The following is a 19,310-nucleotide window of genomic DNA, read 5'->3' as shown; positions in this document are numbered from 1 at the left end:
TTAATTCCGCTAAAAAAATCATGAATACTGTTTTCGAGATATAAGTGTTGAAAAAAAGCGCTTAAAAGGTCAGGTAAGGTGAAAAATGACAAGACACAAAAAGTACTTGTCAAATATAAATTTAAATTGTTTTTAAATCAAATATTTGGTCACAATCAAATGATAATCATCAATTTGATTAAAATTGTGTTATATTTACCTACTAAAAGTTAAAAAAAGATAATTATGAATAAAATTTCAGACTTTAGTATTCGAAATTTGATTTATCTAGAATGTATCCCCTATTAAAAAAGCTGAGAAGTTATACTATTAACGTTGTAAACTACCAGCGTTATAGTAAGTAGAGTATAACGATAGAGCCCTCTTATATAGGATTAGAAGCTATATTGTTTCTTATACTATATAATTTATTGATAGTTTAACCAACTTATAACCAATAATTATTAATTATAGTGAGTATTGAAATGTAGAAAGAAACCCTTTACATAGTAATCATGGTAATCATAGATAAAGTACGCAAATATAGATTTTCGAGGCAACCAACTAATCAAATTTAAAGCATGGTGGCCTGCATTTTTACTCTATATCTAGATACCCAAAGCTGCTTCGATATAGGTTATATGAGTATTTGGAGAAAATTTGCAAAGTTATAGTACCCAAGTTGCAAAAATCAAAAGTATAAGGTTTTTAATATGCAAATCATAATTCTGCCAATTTCAGAGAAAGTGGCAAAACAACCCCATCCTATTTATCAGATCATATCTTTGGGCTTATTCTCTTGATCTTTGATCTTCTTTTAGTTCTAATATTGTTTTTTGTACAATTGAAGTTATAGTACTTCTTAATAATGTAATTATCATTGTATCTTTCTCGATGATTCTTATTTTCTATATCATCTAGATACGGCCAGATGTTAAATCCTTTCAATCAATTCTTAGGCCTTATTCTTCTATTACATTAATCTATCAATATTTCTTCAAGAGGCACAAAATTGTTAGCCAGTATCTCCTTTTACTCAAACAGTACATAAATTTCTGCAGTAGATAGGCTATAGGTAGAAATTTTCAAGAAAAAAATTGTTCTCTTAACTTGCAGTTTTAGTCTATTCAAATTATAATATTTTTCTCGGATTTTTCTTTTTTTGATACCAATTTCTCAACAATTTAAGTTCCCATGCAGTTTAAATTCCCTTGCAATTCATTTTTCCCTGCAATTTACTTCCTTCTTCTTATAAATTTTACCGATATGATCATTGAATTGGTTTATCATACCGAACCTACTCTAACAGCACTTTATTCTTTGTTTTGCTCACTATTTCTTTTACAATATCCTCAAAAGTACGATTGAGTAAATCTTTACCCACAACAAACAACACCCTTAAAATTTTTCAAGAATCATACGGCTCTACTTCTACTGTATTATCTTGCACAGTTTTTTTTAACTTACACAGCATACTTACTCCTTCCATTTAATATGTAGCATTTTCCATAATGATGTCGAGTCGATTTCTCTTTAGATCTTATGTAGTGGTAGGTACTAGTTGATAATAAATATTACCTTCAATAGCTATAATGAACCAAATACTATTTCTTACGAAAAATAATCTATTCGCCTGTTTTCCCCTGTGAAAAAATGTGGTGCGCTGTAGGGGAGCGTCTAGATGAATGAACATCAATATACACCTTTTTATTACTGTGATGTATTGTCAAATTCTATTTTGAGAAAAATGGTGTTTTTTGTTGCCAGAGGCAATACATATTATATTAAACCAAGAATACGGAACGTGAAGCTAAATAAAATCATTTCCAAATGTAAAGATAAATATTTTTTTAATTTAAGGTTTCTCTCATAGCTGATAGCTATCCTAAAATTAATATTCTATGAAAAATAAAAGAAACAATTTAATTGGTTGTGTGAATTAGCATCCTCGAATACCAATTTTTTGAAAATTCTAAATACTTAGTTTTGATTGTTAATATAGCCATTTTTAAACAGCCGTTGTCGGACGGGCTACGTTATAATAGACTGTTAGGTTATTTTGATCACATTTTGTTTACATCTTGAATCTCTCCTGTATACGTTTGAATAGATTTTAGCTATTTTTGGTATTTGATTAAACTATGTCAACTTTTCCTGGTACATTGACTAATTCTGATCTTCCCCTCTCCAAATTTTACTCAAAAATGATCCAAATCACAATTTTTGCAGAAAATTAATCTTTGTCGAAAAGTAAGTCACTTTTATCAGGAAAATAATTGTTAAGAGCAAAGGATCCCGTAAGATTAGATAAGAAAATGGCTTTCTCTGAATCTTTTTCTAATCCACCCTAAAATGTTTCTTTGGGTCATTTTTATCAAAATGTCGCGCTACCCAAACAAATTTTTAACTAGTAGTTTTCGAGGTATGGGCGATCAAGGTTACGGATATATTGTAGTTTAAGTATATAAATAGGAAAAGGCTTTCTGTGAAACTTTTTCCAAACCCTCAAAATATTTTTCAGATCGTTCTGATAAAAAACTCTCACGGCCACAAAGCTATGAAAGCTTTTGATCAGAACGAACAGAACAGAAAAACATTTTGGGCGGTTTGAAAAAGTTTCACAAAAAGCCATCCTAGTCATGTACTAAAACTATAATATATTCGTAGCTTTGATCACTCGTAGCTCGAAAACTACTTTTTAAAAATTTTTGTGGCCGTGAGACCTTTTGATAAAAATTAGGGTGGATTAAAAAGAGTTTCAGAGATAGCCATTTTCCTATCTAATCTTGCGGGGGCCTTTGGAGTGAAAAACATGTTGCCTGAGGAAATAATTTTTCAAACAAGTTGCACTTTTTGAGACGAAAAATAAGAATCAGAAAAACATTTGTCTTTTTATTTAAAAAAGCAAGGTTGGCAACACAACCAACGACCATGGCTGGATTAATGCATGGGCACAACTAGGCACAAGTCCAGGTCCCCCGAGTGTCTGGGCTCCCAACAGTCAAATGAAAAAAAATTGTAAAAAAATCTATCAGCAAATGGAATGACTGATGGAATCAGCGAGCATGCGATCTTCAATCGTAGATCTCCAAAACTACATAATTCAGAGTGCTTATAGTAAATACAAAGTAAAATTTACTGAAAAATCAGATAGTCAAAATAATTTTAAAAAAATTTAAATAATTTTTCATATTACACGTGATGTTTTTATTTATTTTTTAATAAGAATGGGTACCCTTACATGAGGGCCCCCTATGATTTTCAACCCAGGGTCCCTCAAATATTTAATCCGGCCCTGCCAACGATCACGCAAAAAAATCAAACTACTGTGTTTTCATTAGCATTCCAAAATGAGTATATACGTGTTTTTCCTTTATTTTGATTTTTTATTTAATTTACGAAATATCAAGGTGGATACTTTTTAAAAAATCATCCTGTATATCAAAATGGATGTGTGTGTATACTTTTTTACTCTGTACTTCTGTAACCAAACCTTCGATTTTCCCCCTCGTCAACGTAACGGGCTAGTAATTTTTAATTTAACGCCTCGCAATACTTACATTTCTTGATTTGATTATAACTATCTATGTAATTTTTTTCGAGAATTAATATTTGAAGGAGCCAACTTCATACTGCTTTTAATATTCTTATTACAATATAAAAGCTAACTAAACCACTAAACAACAATAAACACTTAGTTAGGTAAGAAAAAGAAAATATAGATAGGAAAACACTCAGTAGGCGGTGGTTGTTTATATGTTTTCTTATTAATTAACATCTAATTCATTGATTGATCGCTTGGTTGATTGATTAATAATAATTGATGATATAATTGATAATAATATAGATAAATTAGAAACATTTTTTTTATGTAGAGAAAAAAATTAAGGGTAAGTTAAAAATATGATGTCGATATTTCTTGGTAGATATACAGATGTGATAATTTTTCATTTACAACACTAAAGAAAATTAATCAAGCGAATGAAATGATGTCTACGAAAACTGTTTTTCTGCAGTCATGTAAAATTAGTGTCATTAAGGAAAGACAAAAAAAAACTGACAGTCGAAATAAAAATTAGAACATCATAATCATTACATCAATACTAGATCCAACCTTGGTTTTGTTCAGTAGAAATAGGCAATGTTCAGCGCTTTTGCTTTAATTCGGCCGCAGCCATGCGAACAAAATAAATTCAGTCCAGGAGTATATGTAGCAAAATAGAAGAGTTTTATTTCTGTGCGACCGCCAATTTATAGACAATAAAATATAGACAATAACTAAATATAATAGACTGAAAAATATTGTTATATTTAACTTAAGGACGTTCTCAAAAAAATGAGAGTTAAATTTTTCGATGTATACTATAGTTTTTGATATATTGATGCCCAAAGATTTAGAGAACATCACTTATAGAAGAAATAACACACAAATGCCATTCATTTCGTCACTTTAAATGTATTTTATGGAAAACAAGTGCCGCTTACTATAATTTTCTTTATAAGAAAATATTAATCCTGCTTTTAACCAATTAAAAATATTCCAAATTAATCTTAACAAAATAAGTTGTTACATAATAAAGCATATACCTTAAAAAACATTTCAATAAAGGATTTATATGTTAAAAACGCAAACTTTAACAGCTCAAATCTATAACTTTAATACAGATATAACAAAATTTATCTGCTTATAAAGGACATTAATGAAAATGCATATACACGATTTAAAGATGATCCTAAAAAAACAAATGTAAACGTTAAATAAATACTTGATACAATTTTATTTACTTACTTTTCTAAATCTGTATTATATATATAATCTATTTTTGATTGCTCACCTAAATAAAGATATTAACTAATTAATTATAATATTTTATTAATATTTAAGTTTTATAAATTAATAAACGTTAATAATTTACATTAAGGAAAAATATTTTTATGCTCTTTCTTCCCTTATTATTCTCGCAATTATTGTTTTACAAGGATTTGCATATAATTTATGTGGATCTTTGTACCTATTTCTGATTAAGCTCCTTAACGTTTGAAAAAAAACATACTGTTATTTGTTCAATGATCAAATTCTGTAATTCAAAAGGTAAGAAAATAATTTATATTTGTGAAAATTAAACACAAACAATATGAACTACTAAAAAATTATGCAAAATTTTGATAGCGAGCCCACTCCCCAAATTATTTTATTTATTAATAAATGAAATATTATATTATATTGATAAAAATATTATCTATAAGTTAAATATACAGAGAGCCAGTTCTGCCAAATTGATGGATATCTTCTATGAACAGTAGAGTTTCGATAATCGGGACGCCGTTGAGTGTTCCAATTACTAGTATTGTTTGGTTAAAATCATTATAAATAAAATAAACCATTGCGAAAACAAAACAACATTGGAATGTATGTATCTAAGCGAGATTCTACATACAGCATTAATCACTTGTTATCGTAAACCTATAGTGCTTTTAGAATTATAACAATGAATCATATTAGATGTATATACAAACCAACAATACCTTTTTTTGGTGATTGGTAGAGAGCGGTGTGTAAAACGCGAGCGAGTGAAAAATATTCCGAATACTAGACATTTCCGATTATCAAGAGCCTACTTTATATATGTATAAATGAAACCAGAGGTAGTTTACAGAATGAACCATTTAAATTTATTATCGCTAATAGCTCGTTTTCTTTTGTTATTAACCAAAAGTTTGATGGCGGACATCATTTTCTGACAACAGATTTATAATATAATATTTTAATAGTCAATTTATATCCTAAAAGGTAAGGGATGGAATAATTACTTTAAATTAGAAAGTTGGTTCTCGTAAAAAAACTAATATTTTTTATTTAAAACACTTTCTCAAAAATCGTTAGCTTTCGGGAAAATACCACATTATTGCGTTTATGAAAAATGCTTTAGCCAAAAGCCAAAACTTTTCAAGGGCAACAGAGGTCATTTGACCTTGATCTTCAAATGATCTTGCAAATTTACCTAGACTTAAAGATATTAACACATGCGAATGACCTTTATTGTCCTTAATAAATTTTCTATAAATATCTTTCTAATATTTTTAAATTGCATTTCCTCCGAAAGCTAACAATTTTCGAAAAAATATTATAAACAAAAAATGTTAGTTTTTTATGAAGATCAACTTTCTTATTTAAAGTGTTATTCTATCTCTTACCTTTTAGGATCTAAATTGACTATTAAAGCAACCCGAAGAACATGATGTCCTCCATTAATCACTGCAACTTTTGTTAGCGAGCGTTAAAGTTTTTTTGTTCATTTACTACAAAACGAGATATTAGCCATAATAGATAAAATGGCCCACCATGTATACTAACCGTACACGAAATTCCATGAATTTCGCTACAAACTTTTTTGTGTGAAGAGTATAATTTAAAAAACCAACATTACAGCATTACGCCACAAAGCTACAGTTCATAAGCCTTTACACCTTCCACTCCTATTTATCAGCAAATTTCCTCTCCAGACCTTAAAAGTCTCCTTTCCTCCTCATCTCTACCTTCATCTTTCACTTACTTGTATATTCTCCATCTTTTCTTAGTCCAAGTTCTGTTTTTGCATATTGTTCCGCAGATTTTATAGAGAGCTTCCTTTTCTCAGGTATTTTGATGTAGGTTTCGATTACAGCCAATGTTTATGAACCAAATGTTACCTCAGGCTTAATTTTAGACTTAAACAGTATGGACAGTAAGATTAGCGGATCTTCGTCAGGGAAGCATAAAAGGCACAGTTTCTAATAACTATTTTTGTTTATACTTAAAGGAGACTTCATTGTTTTCTAGTAGTCCTTTGCATACTTCCACATATCAGATTTTGTCACCATCTTGCTTTCCTAATAATTTTAACAAGAAGTCTAGCTTACGAGGAAAAATCTTTGAAAGGTTGGCTCTTGGCATATAATATCATTCTCACCTCCTATTTTCCACACTGTATCTATTTTTACTTATTCTAAATACACATGACAAAATAATATATAAAGATGGGTGAATCCGTCATATTTCATTCATTCTATCTAGAAATTTCATTAGATAAAACACTTGTTAGAATAGAATCAGTAGTACAATTATTATATCTTTTATAGTATACCATTTACATAATGAATATATACTTAATATCAGTGATAGTTATATTAACAATTATCCATGTACATTGTTCGAAACTATTACCATCGTCACGAAAACAACAATTATTATTGGAGGACAACAATGATAGTGATAATTCTATAACAAGTCATAACAACAATGATAAAGAAAAAAATGTTGAATGGGTCAAAATAACACAATCACCGGCAAAACAAATTAATGTTAATTTGGGTACATATTTGGAATTAGAATGTGAAGCAATTGGTTCACCTTTACCACAAATACAATGGTTAAAAGATAATATACCAATTACAACAATATCAAATATTAACAATGATTTAGATCAATATATTAATAATAATGTTATTAATGTTAATAATTTAAATAATAACGGTTTAGCTAGAATTAAATCACGTTTAGTTATACCAAATACATTATCGATACATTCTGGAGTGATTACTTGCTATGCACAAAGTGGTGGTTTAACACATGTTAATAAATTTGCACAAACAAATCTATATGTTAATGGTAAACCTAAACATAGTGGTTCCAGTATATCAACACCCGGTGCAGGTGGCCAACAAACACAAGGTATGTTCGAGTAATAATGTTGTATATAGCAACTCTACTTACATCCAATTTCTCAAAAAATTCAAATTAAAAACATATTAAAATAGTTTATGTGATGTTTTATAAAATTCTAAGTTAATTATCATGCAATATACAACATTTTTCATCATTTTAATTAAAATACATAGTTTTTAGGCAATTATTTAGTCCATAAAATGAAGGGGGAAAATGGTATTGTCCCGCAAATCTCTCTCGTGTACACAGCCCGTTTAGACCCAGTAACTTATTTTCTCCAATAAGCGATTCTTTTATATGCAGGGTGCTTTTGTAAGTTGACATATGCTTGAAATTCGAAAAATACATTTTATCGATAAAAATACTTCAAGCAAAAAATGTTGGCCCATTGGTCCAGCTTTTCAGGCTCAATGAAAAAGCTCACTCTATTTTATACCTGGAAATAGATAGCTGAAAACTTCAAATTAGAAAGTTTTTATTGATTAAAAGGAAAACATTTTTTGTTCGAAACATTTTTCCGGAAACCGTACAGTTTAGGCAAAAACGGACTGAAGTGTTTTACCCAAAAATTGTTATTTCGTATGCCTTTAAAAATTTTTTCAATAAAAGTGGTTTGTTTTTTTATAAAGACCATTTTTGTTCAAATTGAATGAAGAAACTCGCAAAAAACCTGTGATATGTAGTTTCTTATAGGGTCTTATCTTATAGGGTCGTTTCTTATAGGGTATCTTTACTATCAAATTTTGTCTAAACTATTCGGCCAAACTATTCGGCTTACAAAAAAAAGACCGTTTTTCAGTTAGATTCGAAATTCCGTAACACTTCTTTGTAATTATTTTCTCATATGGAAATTGGAAGCCATCCTTTTTCTTCCCTCTTCCTTTAAAATACTTTTTGAATCTTTCCGATATCCCTCTTGCTCTTCGAGAAATCATATGATATTTATTATAGTTAAAATACTTACATACTGTATTACTTATACTAATATAAATATATAGGTATAATTGATTAATTTCTCTTAGATATTGCCTATTTATTCTATTTACTGGAAAAATTGTTAAAAAAATTTCAAAATGGCTTTTGAAGAGAAATGAATGGTATTTTCTGATGGGGCAAATTTTTTTGTGAGAAAAAATTTCATTTTCGCTTAAATTCGTATTCAGCACATCAGAAAGCTTTCAAAAAGTATACTCTTGTATCGGTTAGAATAGTGTAATATAAACTAATAATAAAATGCTTGACTTGTTTGTGAAATTAGAAGTAGAAATGAGGCAAGCATTTGATTTATAAGAAATTAAAAACATGCAATTTGCATAAATTGACCGTAAATATACTAAATTCATAATTCGGTTAATATAGTGATGAAAATGATTTAAACTTGTTACTCGGGGGTTTTTGGGATTGCTAAACACGAATATCACTACAGAATAGGTCTCCGAAGTACTTGCGCAGGATGAATGGTATTTCTGTCGACTCTTGGAGTTTTTGGGAAATGCGTTATATAAACAGTCCAAACTCGTTACTAGAGTGTTTTTTGGGTCGCTGAACACGAATATCGCGACAGAAAGTACCTGATAATATTCGAGGTACCTGGTGCCAAAGGTATTTCGGGTACCTTGAGTACCTCGGACACCAGTGCTCTGAGAAAAATAAGAATAATTTTTCACTTTTTTTTGATCATTTTATTTTTAATTTGAGTAGATTCAGAATCCCTCTCTAAAAGTTAACCGTGTGAACTTCTGTCTACAGCATATACAAAATAAAGGTATTTTCCCAATTGTAAAGATAACTTATGAATTATAAAAGCGTGAAACCGCTGGAAAGAGTAAAATATTTAGATCAATAATACTAGTAAAATATTTAGATCAATAATTTTAAAACGTATTATTTCCCAGCGCTTCTATAATAATATTAATATCCGACGTAAAAAACCTTTTTTGTTTCACGTCGTAACGTTGTGTAATCTATTATTACCAGAAAGCTTTGTTGCAATAAAAATTTGGTAAAAACTATTTACTTTCTATAACTTTGAATTTTATTTTCCTTCCATATTTGCAGCTTAATTATCGTTGCGTGAGGATTATGTATATTAACAAATAGATCTGCGTTGAAACACTAAGCATCATCTTTCTTTTTAAGTGTGTTCAAGCAAAGTTAACAATTAACTTTTGTCGATTTTAGATCTAGCTAATAACAACAAACTGATTCGCATTGTGTTATTTAACACTTTTATTATGGAAACCATTGGAAATAACATTATACTTCCCTGTAAGACGTTTAATAGTGATGGATCATCAGCAACGGAAATTTACTGGTTTGATAACAATGAACAACTAATTTTACCTGCCACAAGTGAACATCATTCTAGAATTAAGGTAAATTATCTATAAGAAAACCATATATCGAGTAATTGTCGTTTAACTGTGCGTAGTAAATATATGTATTTAATTCACTCTATCCCATTAAGGTCAATATATAGTAGGCAAAGCGGCAAACCCTCGAAAAAATGCGTAGAAATGAAAATGACCAATCACTGAAAATGTAAACGCGACTAAACAGGTTTGTAATTTTTGTAAACTTTGGACCAAAAGGAGCCAATTAATAAAAAAGAAATTGTACGAATGGGAATTTATAAACAAATTAATTTGACTTTTTACTCTTGCGATTCTTTCGAAAAAAGTTACAAACATTTTAAAGTTAAAAAATGGCTAAAAATGGCTAATTTCAAATTTTATCTCGACGGTAGATTATTCAAATTCTGAATTATTAAAATAATCAAATTTTGCAGTTCTGTGAATGTATGTATACCTTTGTACCTACCTATTGCATGTGTACTTATTTTGAAAATTTGTTTCTTCAAATGTCTAGCGATCCTACAGTAGATGGTGAAAACGATATTCATCAAAATTTAAATATATAATATTCATTTTGTCCGATTGGAATAATATTTTATACCTAAGTTGCTTTGGATATTTTAAAGGTCAGGATCGTTAATGAATAAAGTTGGGAGGTATATAAAGGGAACTAAGAAGTAGGAGGCGGCAAAACACAATTGTGGGAATTTTGTGATTAATACAAGTAAAATTGAAATTTTAATGATACGTTAAGTTGCTCACAATTTAGATGCTGTTACTCTATTCATATCATCACGCACCTCGACTATTCTAGGTACTCTTGATGATATTTCAATACCAAATACACAGTCTGCTGTAATTAGTGTCTCGTATCAATTATGTAAATATGATGTTAATAAAGTAAATATGGAAGGTTGCACAGAACATTTCAAGCTTCTGGGGTTAAAATTCACTCATCTAAGTGATACTCCCCTGATTTTTGAACAGGTTGTAAATTGTACAATTTTTTTTTTTTAGATACTAGAAAATGGTGATTTGTCAATAAATGGTTTACGATGGTCTGATATGGGAAGTTATGTTTGTGTGGCTAGAAATACATATAGTGAAGACTCGATATCAACATTTATATACCCTATGCTTGTAAGTACTTGTAAATAACTTATATCTAATCCATAATTGGAAACAATAGGGTATTTTACTCTATAAGAGAAAAAAAAATCCCAAAATATATTATTGAGATAGATTAGGCATTGGAAAATATCAGTTTTAGTTCATAACATAGTAAAAAACAATTAAATTCGAGACCCTTGAAAATGGTGAAATGAGGGTTGATTTTAAGAGTTGAAAGCGTTTTTTTATAAGCGTTAAAGCGATTTAGGGAGAAAAATGATCTGTAAGTGAAAAACGTAGCAGAAAACTTCTAGATAATAAAAAATTGAATAACTTTCGTACGGGACTTTTTTCAACATAACCTTAAATTTAATGAGAAAATTGTGAAAAGCTTTTTTTTTTTGTTTTTTTTTTTTCGCCAAAAAAAAAATTCAATTTTTATGAAACATGGTGAAAGTGTTTCTCTTTTATTACAGAATAAGCATGAATTTTTATGAAACCGAAAAATAATTTTTATTAGAGATTTTTCTAATTTTCCGTTAAAATTGGTCATTTTTCAACGAAAAACCCTTTTGATGTTTTTTTCTAGTTTTCACACTCTGTCTGTACTCATTTGAACCGCTTAAAATCCTGAAAAGCCAGTGGTTTTTGGGGCGAAAAATCGATCTAGCTAGGTTTCATTTTTAGAAAACGTCGTTTTATTGGTGTTTTCAGGAAAAACTGAAACATAAACTGAAAAATATTACTCTTCCTGACATCTCGTATAGTAATACTATTATTTTTTTAATTGGGAGCAACTAACTGCTTTACCGACACTTCAACACTAAATCCTGGTTTCAGTAGACGGCGTTGTTCAGCAACACACGATTTACCAAAAAAATACCGTGCAAGCTCGGTCATCTAGGTACTACCCTATTATTAACGCATTATCTGCTGTTATTAAGACCAAATTAAGACATCTAGAAAAAAAGCCTATGACCCAAATGCTCATTAATAAAAGCCTTTTACTTTTATTATAAAGTATCTGAAATTTTTTTACTAGTATTTCATAGAAACTTTTTAAATTTAAATTCCGAATTAGTAAAATTATTTAACCCAATAGTTGTACCATTTCTGATTTTAAGAACAGTAAATCTTGAAGATTTCTTATATGCTTGATAATAGCACTACATAATATATTTATAATGTGAATAAATGGGAGAGGACTGATATGAGGGTCTAAGCAAAATGTGGTCCCATTTTTGTATAATTTAATATTGATTAATATATACCGGGATCATATCATGTATCATATTATATAAATGGGAATAAAAGTATTCACCAATTGTTTATATGAATTTTTGATGTTTTGATGAAGTAGGTATTTTCACTAAAATTTAATGGAAAGGTGCAATGAATATATTTCTTAACAGAAATGTTAATATTTTATTTAAAGTTTAAAGCAAGTTTCTCATAATTTTTAAATGTTCATATTGTTTTAGAATGAAAATTAAGGAGTGTTGAATGCTGAAATGGACATCACATGTGCAATTAAAAGCAATAACATTGAATCAAAGGGGCACAGTCTAAGTGCATGGTGTTTTGTGTTATTAGATATTATTTATTAATTATTTATTTTACGGTAATAAGTTACATTTAGACTGGTCTATTGGATTCATGTTTATTGCATTCGAATGTACATACTTATATGGAACAAGTCTTCACGTACTGCAATTTAAAATTATAAAAGAATAATTATTAGCTTTGGAATTTTACAATTATTTAATGCATTAAGTGGATGAACGATTGTTGTGTCATATCTCAAATACTTAAATTTATATGAAAGTATTAAATTAAAATTGATATTTCGCAAATTGAATTGTCTATAATATTTATGTATATAAAATAAAGAAAATTTGAAAAGCATTTTAGAATTGTTTTATATAATTATCCTTCAATTTAGAAATCAAAGTATAAAATACCACAAGGCTCAATTCTTAGGCCAATTTTATTTATTATAAGTAAATGATTTGTTGGGCAAGTTCTTTTCCATTCATCAGGAATCAAAATTAGATAGGTTTTTTTAATGAACATGTGAAGTTTCCTCATCTATTATTTGATTAAAATCAATATTGACGCAATAATATTCATGTTGTGTACGAATTACTTAAGAAATTTACATTTTTAAATGTGCGTTTAGATTATACTATATAGAACATTGTCTAATATTTATAAATTTCAATTTGATTCAATTTTTATTATATTGGTATAAATTGTATTAGCACTTTTGCAGTCTAGATTTTTAGAGGTCTATGGGCGAACGCTGTAGTGCATTTGGTGTGCACCAGTGCAAAGAGTTCAAGAATAAGAACATGTATACAGTTTTAAGTTTAGCGTACTGTTTATTTTCGAATAATTTACTAACCTCAAAAGCTTGGTTAATTCAAAGTTTCAAAAGAAATTATACTTAAGTACAAACATAAATTAAACAAACAGAATGGCTTCTGGGCTGGAATCGTATGTAAATCGTATCCTTTAAAAATAAATTATTAAATAAGAAAATTGTATAATATATGCAAAATTTTCCGATACTTTTCTCAGATACGGTATCAATAATAACATCGGATGGAAGAAATTTTGTTGTACGTATTTTACAGTTCAAAAACTTATAGATATTAATAAATTAATTTAAATGTAATATTTTAGGGAACTTTGAAAGGCTTTGATCAAACTATAAATTTAATATTAGATGAATCACATGAACGAGTATATTCAAGTACTGTGGGTATTGAACAAGTAGTTCTAGGCTTACATATTATTCGAGGGGATAACGTGTAAGTTGATATAATTGCTTGAATTACTGTTAAAATTGTAAATATATTTTCATAAATTTTATTTTAGAGCAATTGTAGGACAAATTGATGATGAAATTGATGCAAGATTAAATTTTAGTACGATAAAAGCAGAACCATTAAATCCAGTTGTACACTAGTTTATCATTATAATATTATTTAAATGTATTTATAAAAAGTCATTATTAATAAAATCGCTTAAATACAAATTTCAACTGTATTCTTTGCTTAAATATTTACATTTAACCTATATTATCTCGTATTTGGCGATAAGATTTAAGGATAGTTATTTAGGTGCAAAGTTAATCTACAAAATAAGTAGGAAACAATGGGAGGAGCTCCAAGACTAGATTTTACACAGAAAAATAATTTTAAGAATATTGTTAAAAATTTAATGGTGATAACTTTAATAACCGGCACAATTTTTGAAGCCCCCAAAAAATTATTGTTTCGGAATATAATAAAATTCGGTATTAAGGGTCGGTTGTTGATATAAAAATATAAAAATCGGATTCATTTTATGATTAAATGCATATTTTGTAAGATATCGTCCAAAATCCTAGCGATCTCTTGACTCGATATAAGGAAAATTTTTTGAAAATATTCGTCTAATGATGAAATTTTAAATTTCTAATGGCGCAAAAATCACAAAAATTTTGTTTCTATTTGAATAAAACTATTTATTTTCATTAGTACCCACAAAAATTCAATCCAATTTCTATTTAACATACATATGAGCGTAATGAGGAGATATGCACGGATCCTTCAAAGGTTCTCACTTCCAAGATCCGTCGACTACATTCTACCCTCTACTCACTTCGGGAACAAGTTTTAAGAAAAGATAGCCTTCAGGCAGGAAAAGGAATAGAACTTGGTTAAGTCAAGAGGCGTGGTATTTTTACCGACGGATCTAAGTTAGAGAGAAAGGTAGGTTGTGGAGTTTTCTCTGAAAATCTAGATTTAAGGCTTTCATTTTGGCTTCCAAAAGCGTTATTCAAGCAGAATTTATGTCTATTTACGAGGTATACGAATGTATAAGAGTGAATTTTCATGTGCATCCTTCAACTCGATCTATCTAACTTCAAAGGTATCAGAGGACTGCTGTACGTCCTTAAATGAGCTAGTGAAACAAGTGAATTTAAACCCGATATGTGTACCGGGGCACAGGTACATAGAGAAATGAGGAGCCAAAAAGTTTTGATTTACCCAGCTTTCTAGACCGAATTTCTATTTATACCCTCTTCCTTTGGGCCAAAAACTAGATTATTTCCAACGATAATGTAGTTGTCGAGATCGATATCGCCTTAATTTAACAATTGGCTGAGTAATGTCTAAGATATCGCCAAATTCTTTATTAAGCGTATATCTGGGAGGAATTTTCGGCTATATCGCATCTACATCAAACTTGATTTTGATATGAACATTTGTCTTTCAAAATTTGTTTACACATACATAATGGTACCTATAAAAGATTGATCCAAGTGTTCCCCAAAGAAACTCATTTCGACCTCGAACTCCCCGTGTATTACAACTATTTTAAAATTCAACCATTGACTTTAAATAGAAGGAAATATAATATACTCAAAAACCATTCCGTTAAAAAATAAGATTAAAAATGAGTCTTTCATAATATAGTTCGGATAACTTTTTAGCATATTTTGTATTAATCTTAAACCTTAAATTATACGCACTTTTACCCATGAAGATATTATATTTTCGTCATTACCTATTTGAGACTATATTTCGAAGACAAAGCATTTTAGGTTCTATAGATTTTTAGACTCGTTTTCTTCGGAATTTAATTAAATAATTTTGTTCTGATTTTAATTTTTTTTAAATCGATTGTCGAAAACACATTATTAATTCAAAAACACAAACTTGAAAAATTACCAATAGATGCCGTGATGTTCGGCTGTGTTTTCACATTCTTATTTAACAAAACTTAATTTCTTTTTGGCCACTCTTTGAAATCAAGCTAGAAAATATTGGTTTTGCCATGACAAATTTTTTTTTAAATTTTCATTCCTAATCGTCAAGAAAATTAAGTAATATCTTCAAAAATATTCTTTAGCTAGGATTATTGAACTATAGAATCCTATTTTTTACGGTTTTTGAAATAAGAAAAGTTACGTTTAAATTTTACGTTAAATTCCCGCTTTGTATTGAAAAAAAAATTATATTTTTTTTATAGAAATAGCTTATAGAAATATAACTACAAATGATATAATAAAAATTTATCAAATGTGTAATAAAAATATAAATTTCGTATAATTTTTGAATTTACAAAACAAATAAAACGAATAATTTATTTGAAATGATAACAATATTATTTATTGATTACCTATTTAACTAAATTAACAACTTCCGGTTGAAGAAAATGAATTTTTTGGCGGTGGTTGGTACAATAATAAAGAGCGCCTCTACATTAACGCCAAAGTACTAACATTACTGTTGTATATTTTATTTAAATATACACATTCTTATGTATTAGTTTATGTATGTGTGTATATATTTATAAGTGTATACATATACTCATTCATAGAACCAATCAAGAAAGAGTGTTGATCTGTATCAAGTCGATTCAATTCAATAGTAAGTTCTTCTTAATTTTTATATGTTTTATTAAAATATTTTATTTTACATGTAATAAATTTTCTATTGTATTGAAAATTTTTTAGATAATCTGTTATTTTTTATATGATTTTTTAATATATTTTAGAAAATGCATGCAATTGTAGTTACAGAGATATAAAATAATTTTTAAGTATTTCTATTGTACGTATGGCGTACATAGCAATAAAATGGTTCATATTATTGTAATTATTTTACAAACAATAATTTATTCTTATTGATGTGTTGCATGTAATTGTATGTAATATTTTTTAAAAATTATTCTCACATGTTTTATAAATATTTCTTCTGTTACTTTTACATAATCTTGATCAGTTTTTTGTTAATTAATTTTTTTTGGGTGTATCTGAAATAAAATGCTTTTATTTTGTCGACATTTTGAATTGGCGGGCGCGGGTAATAATGTTTATATAAAAAAGGACTTTTTAATGCTAACTTATTTTAACGGAATTTGTTGGATTTTCTGTTAGATTTTTATTGTTTAGATTGTTTTTGATTTTTTTATACCAAGTAAAATAATCGCAAAATCTTTATAAACTGCATTAAATTAATATTGAATTTAATTAATTTTTTCTAGATTCATAAATTTGTATTTTATACAATCAAATCATGTCTGACGATAATGCAACCGCTGTTGATGAGAAGAAAAAAGGCCGTGGCAGGCCAGCTAAGGGCGGCAGTGGAGATTCAAATAAAGTAGGCTTTCTTTGTTTTTAAATTGAAGAGATAAAATAGTTAAGAGGGGAAAATATTTGCCTAAAATTATTTAGTTAAAATATAGCATCCCGACGATAAAACAGAGGACAAACGTTTGGCCTAAACTCGATAATGCTTGGAATTTTCGATCTTTTACTATGTATAGGGGTTCTTATCTATAAAAATTAAGTTTTTCAAGTTTATTTTTAACGTGAAATGAAATATTCAGTTCAAAATGTTTAGACTTACATTAAATTTAATGAAAATTTTTATATACACAAAATTTAGACAAAACAACAAAACTGTGATCCTTACAGAATGTTTAAAGCTTTTTTTTCGAAAATCAGATTATTATGTGTGGAAACATGCATTACACATTTACTCTCGTAAATATAAAAAAAAAGTACAATTCCTCCGGGGATCATTTTGTTAAGAAGAATTCAAAAAATATTTTCTCAATATCGTAATCAAAATGAATTTATCTATTATCACAGGCAGAAAAAGTAGAGTCTCCCAAAAAACGTGGAAGACCACAAGCTGAAAAGAAAGAACCAGCAAAAAAACCTGCACCAGCTGCTAACAGTGGTGGTAGTGAAGAAGAAGACGATGATGAACCAACTCCAGCAAAACGCGGCCGTGGCAGACCTAAAGGAACAACAAAAAGTAAAAAAAGTAAATCAAAACCAAAAGGTGGTAGCGGCGGGCGCGGACGTGGCCGCCCAAAGAAAGAAGAGAAAGAAGATTCAGCCGAAGATGACGAAGATGAAGATGGCGATGATCAAGATGGTGATGAAGAAGAAGATGACGATGAATAAAGTATATTAGCACAATATTTATTAAAAAAAAATAACATGACGACGCAATCTCATCGATATTTGTAAAAAAAGGAACTTTTATAATATCACTTGAAGATTATCAAAACATTCGTTAATTTAAATTAATGAATGCATTGATTCCCTGAAAATAAATAAGGTGTATTGTGTATGACAATTAGTTGTAAGTTTTCAATTTTAAATAATTCTTTTTAAAATTTCTGGTCAATGTAATTCTCAATTAAGGGCTACACTAATTCCTTAAAAAAGCATTTAAAAAAACTCCTTATGTCCTTAATTTTGAATTAGTACTGAATCGTTCATAATATAGCCCGTTTGTATTCGAATATTTTAGCTTATTTTTTGCCATATTAGTTTTTAATTTTAAAAAAAATGAATTCCTAATTTCAATCGCAATTTTAATAATATTTTAGCTTTTAGTCTTTAGAAAAGTCAACCTTTTCCTACTAATTTTTTCAGTGATTGGGCAAGATAAGCATTACGAGGTCTCTCTTTTTTTTTAATCTCAAATCGTTTTTTATTTCATGTAACGGGTTTTTTTTAAGAGGTAAACCTCTAAAATGGAATAAAATATAAATCGTATTTGCACGTCGCGGCGAGTTTGCAGAGAATATTGATTTTTAATTTTAAACCGTCTTTGGTTTTTGGCGTAGTTAAGTTACAAAATCTTGAGAGGCAATTCATGAAGGCATGGTTGCTAAAGAAACTTATACTTGATATTTGTTATAAAACTGGGCTCAAATAAGCTATAAATTTTGAACAAATCTCTAAGAAAACACCCATTACTACAGAATTTAAAGTAAATGTTGTGCTTTTAACAACACAGTATTTAATTAACCTTAAATTGTGTGCACAAGTAAAACAAATATTTTGTAGGTCAAAAACTACAAGTATCCAAACCCATTTTTTGTCAGTATTATATATATATTCTGACTTTCATTAAAGCTCTTTAACTCACGAGTCTAGGGAGCTCATTATGGGAGACCTCTGAGGATATTATGGACGATAGTCCTCTCGTCTTGCCACCACTACTGAATTATTCGTATGGTTTTTTTAATAATTAGTGATTTTGTATCGTATTTGAAAAACCAGTTACTTCCAAAAGTTGCCATCAAATTTAAATCAATATTTATATCGATTATAGTTTCTAGTTGTATAATAATTTAATATT

The 19,310-nt window shown here is 28.6% G+C and overlaps 3 protein-coding genes across 4 annotated transcripts; all 3 read left to right on the top strand.

Moving 5' to 3' along the window:
• Window positions 1-7,037: 7,037 nt before the first annotated feature.
• LOC123305237 (neural/ectodermal development factor IMP-L2) lies at window positions 7,038-12,920 on the top strand. Its single transcript, XM_044886899.1, has 4 exons — window positions 7,038-7,690; window positions 9,866-10,059; window positions 11,056-11,178; window positions 12,630-12,920. Exons 1-4 carry the CDS (start codon window positions 7,114-7,116, stop codon window positions 12,639-12,641), a joined length of 906 nt encoding a protein of 301 aa, XP_044742834.1. The 5' UTR covers window positions 7,038-7,113; the 3' UTR covers window positions 12,642-12,920.
• A 595-nt stretch (window positions 12,921-13,515) lies between these two features.
• Window positions 13,516-14,162, top strand: LOC123305900 (U6 snRNA-associated Sm-like protein LSm8). Its single transcript, XM_044887738.1, has 4 exons — window positions 13,516-13,655; window positions 13,729-13,769; window positions 13,834-13,961; window positions 14,029-14,162. Exons 1-4 carry the CDS (start codon window positions 13,625-13,627, stop codon window positions 14,117-14,119), a joined length of 291 nt encoding a protein of 96 aa, XP_044743673.1. The 5' UTR covers window positions 13,516-13,624; the 3' UTR covers window positions 14,120-14,162.
• A 2,341-nt stretch (window positions 14,163-16,503) lies between these two features.
• On the top strand, window positions 16,504-18,143 carry LOC123304209 (high mobility group protein I-like). 2 transcript variants are annotated; one of them, XM_044886340.1, is made up of 3 exons: window positions 16,504-16,571; window positions 17,188-17,306; window positions 17,801-18,143. In XM_044886340.1, the coding sequence occupies exons 2-3, from the start codon at window positions 17,220-17,222 to the stop codon at window positions 18,119-18,121; spliced, it is 408 nt and encodes a 135-aa protein (XP_044742275.1). In that variant the 5' UTR covers window positions 16,504-16,571; window positions 17,188-17,219; the 3' UTR covers window positions 18,122-18,143. The 2 variants fall into 2 exon arrangements, with proteins under 2 accessions (XP_044742275.1, XP_044742276.1); XM_044886341.1 differs by lacking the exon at window positions 16,504-16,571 and adding an exon at window positions 17,102-17,120.
• Window positions 18,144-19,310: the final 1,167 nt, after the last annotated feature.

Source organism: Chrysoperla carnea, chromosome 1 (genome assembly GCF_905475395.1).
Source record: "Chrysoperla carnea chromosome 1, inChrCarn1.1, whole genome shotgun sequence".
NCBI lineage: Eukaryota > Metazoa > Arthropoda > Insecta > Neuroptera > Chrysopidae > Chrysoperla > Chrysoperla carnea.
The sequence above is the reverse complement of the archived record's forward strand: the minus strand, read 5'-3'. Positions and strand labels throughout refer to the sequence as shown.

Bases quoted from the DNA above. Each gene is read 5' to 3' on its own strand.
- LOC123305237 (XM_044886899.1), top strand. From the start codon at position 7,114: ATGAATATATACTTAATATCAGTGATAGTTATATTAACAATTATCCAT. The intron at 7,691-9,865 runs GTATGTTCGAGT...TGTCGATTTTAG, and splicing joins AGGTGGCCAACAAACACAAG to ATCTAGCTAATAACAACAAA. The intron at 10,060-11,055 runs GTAAATTATCTA...TTTTTTTTTTAG, and splicing joins AACATCATTCTAGAATTAAG to ATACTAGAAAATGGTGATTT.
- LOC123304209 (XM_044886340.1), top strand. From the start codon at position 17,220: ATGTCTGACGATAATGCAACCGCTGTTGATGAGAAGAAAAAAGGCCGT. The intron at 17,307-17,800 runs GTAGGCTTTCTT...CTATTATCACAG, and splicing joins GCAGTGGAGATTCAAATAAA to GCAGAAAAAGTAGAGTCTCC.
- LOC123305900 (XM_044887738.1), top strand. From the start codon at position 13,625: ATGGCTTCTGGGCTGGAATCGTATGTAAATC. The intron at 13,656-13,728 runs GTATCCTTTAAA...TACTTTTCTCAG, and splicing joins GCTGGAATCGTATGTAAATC to ATACGGTATCAATAATAACA. The intron at 13,770-13,833 runs GTACGTATTTTA...GTAATATTTTAG, and splicing joins CGGATGGAAGAAATTTTGTT to GGAACTTTGAAAGGCTTTGA.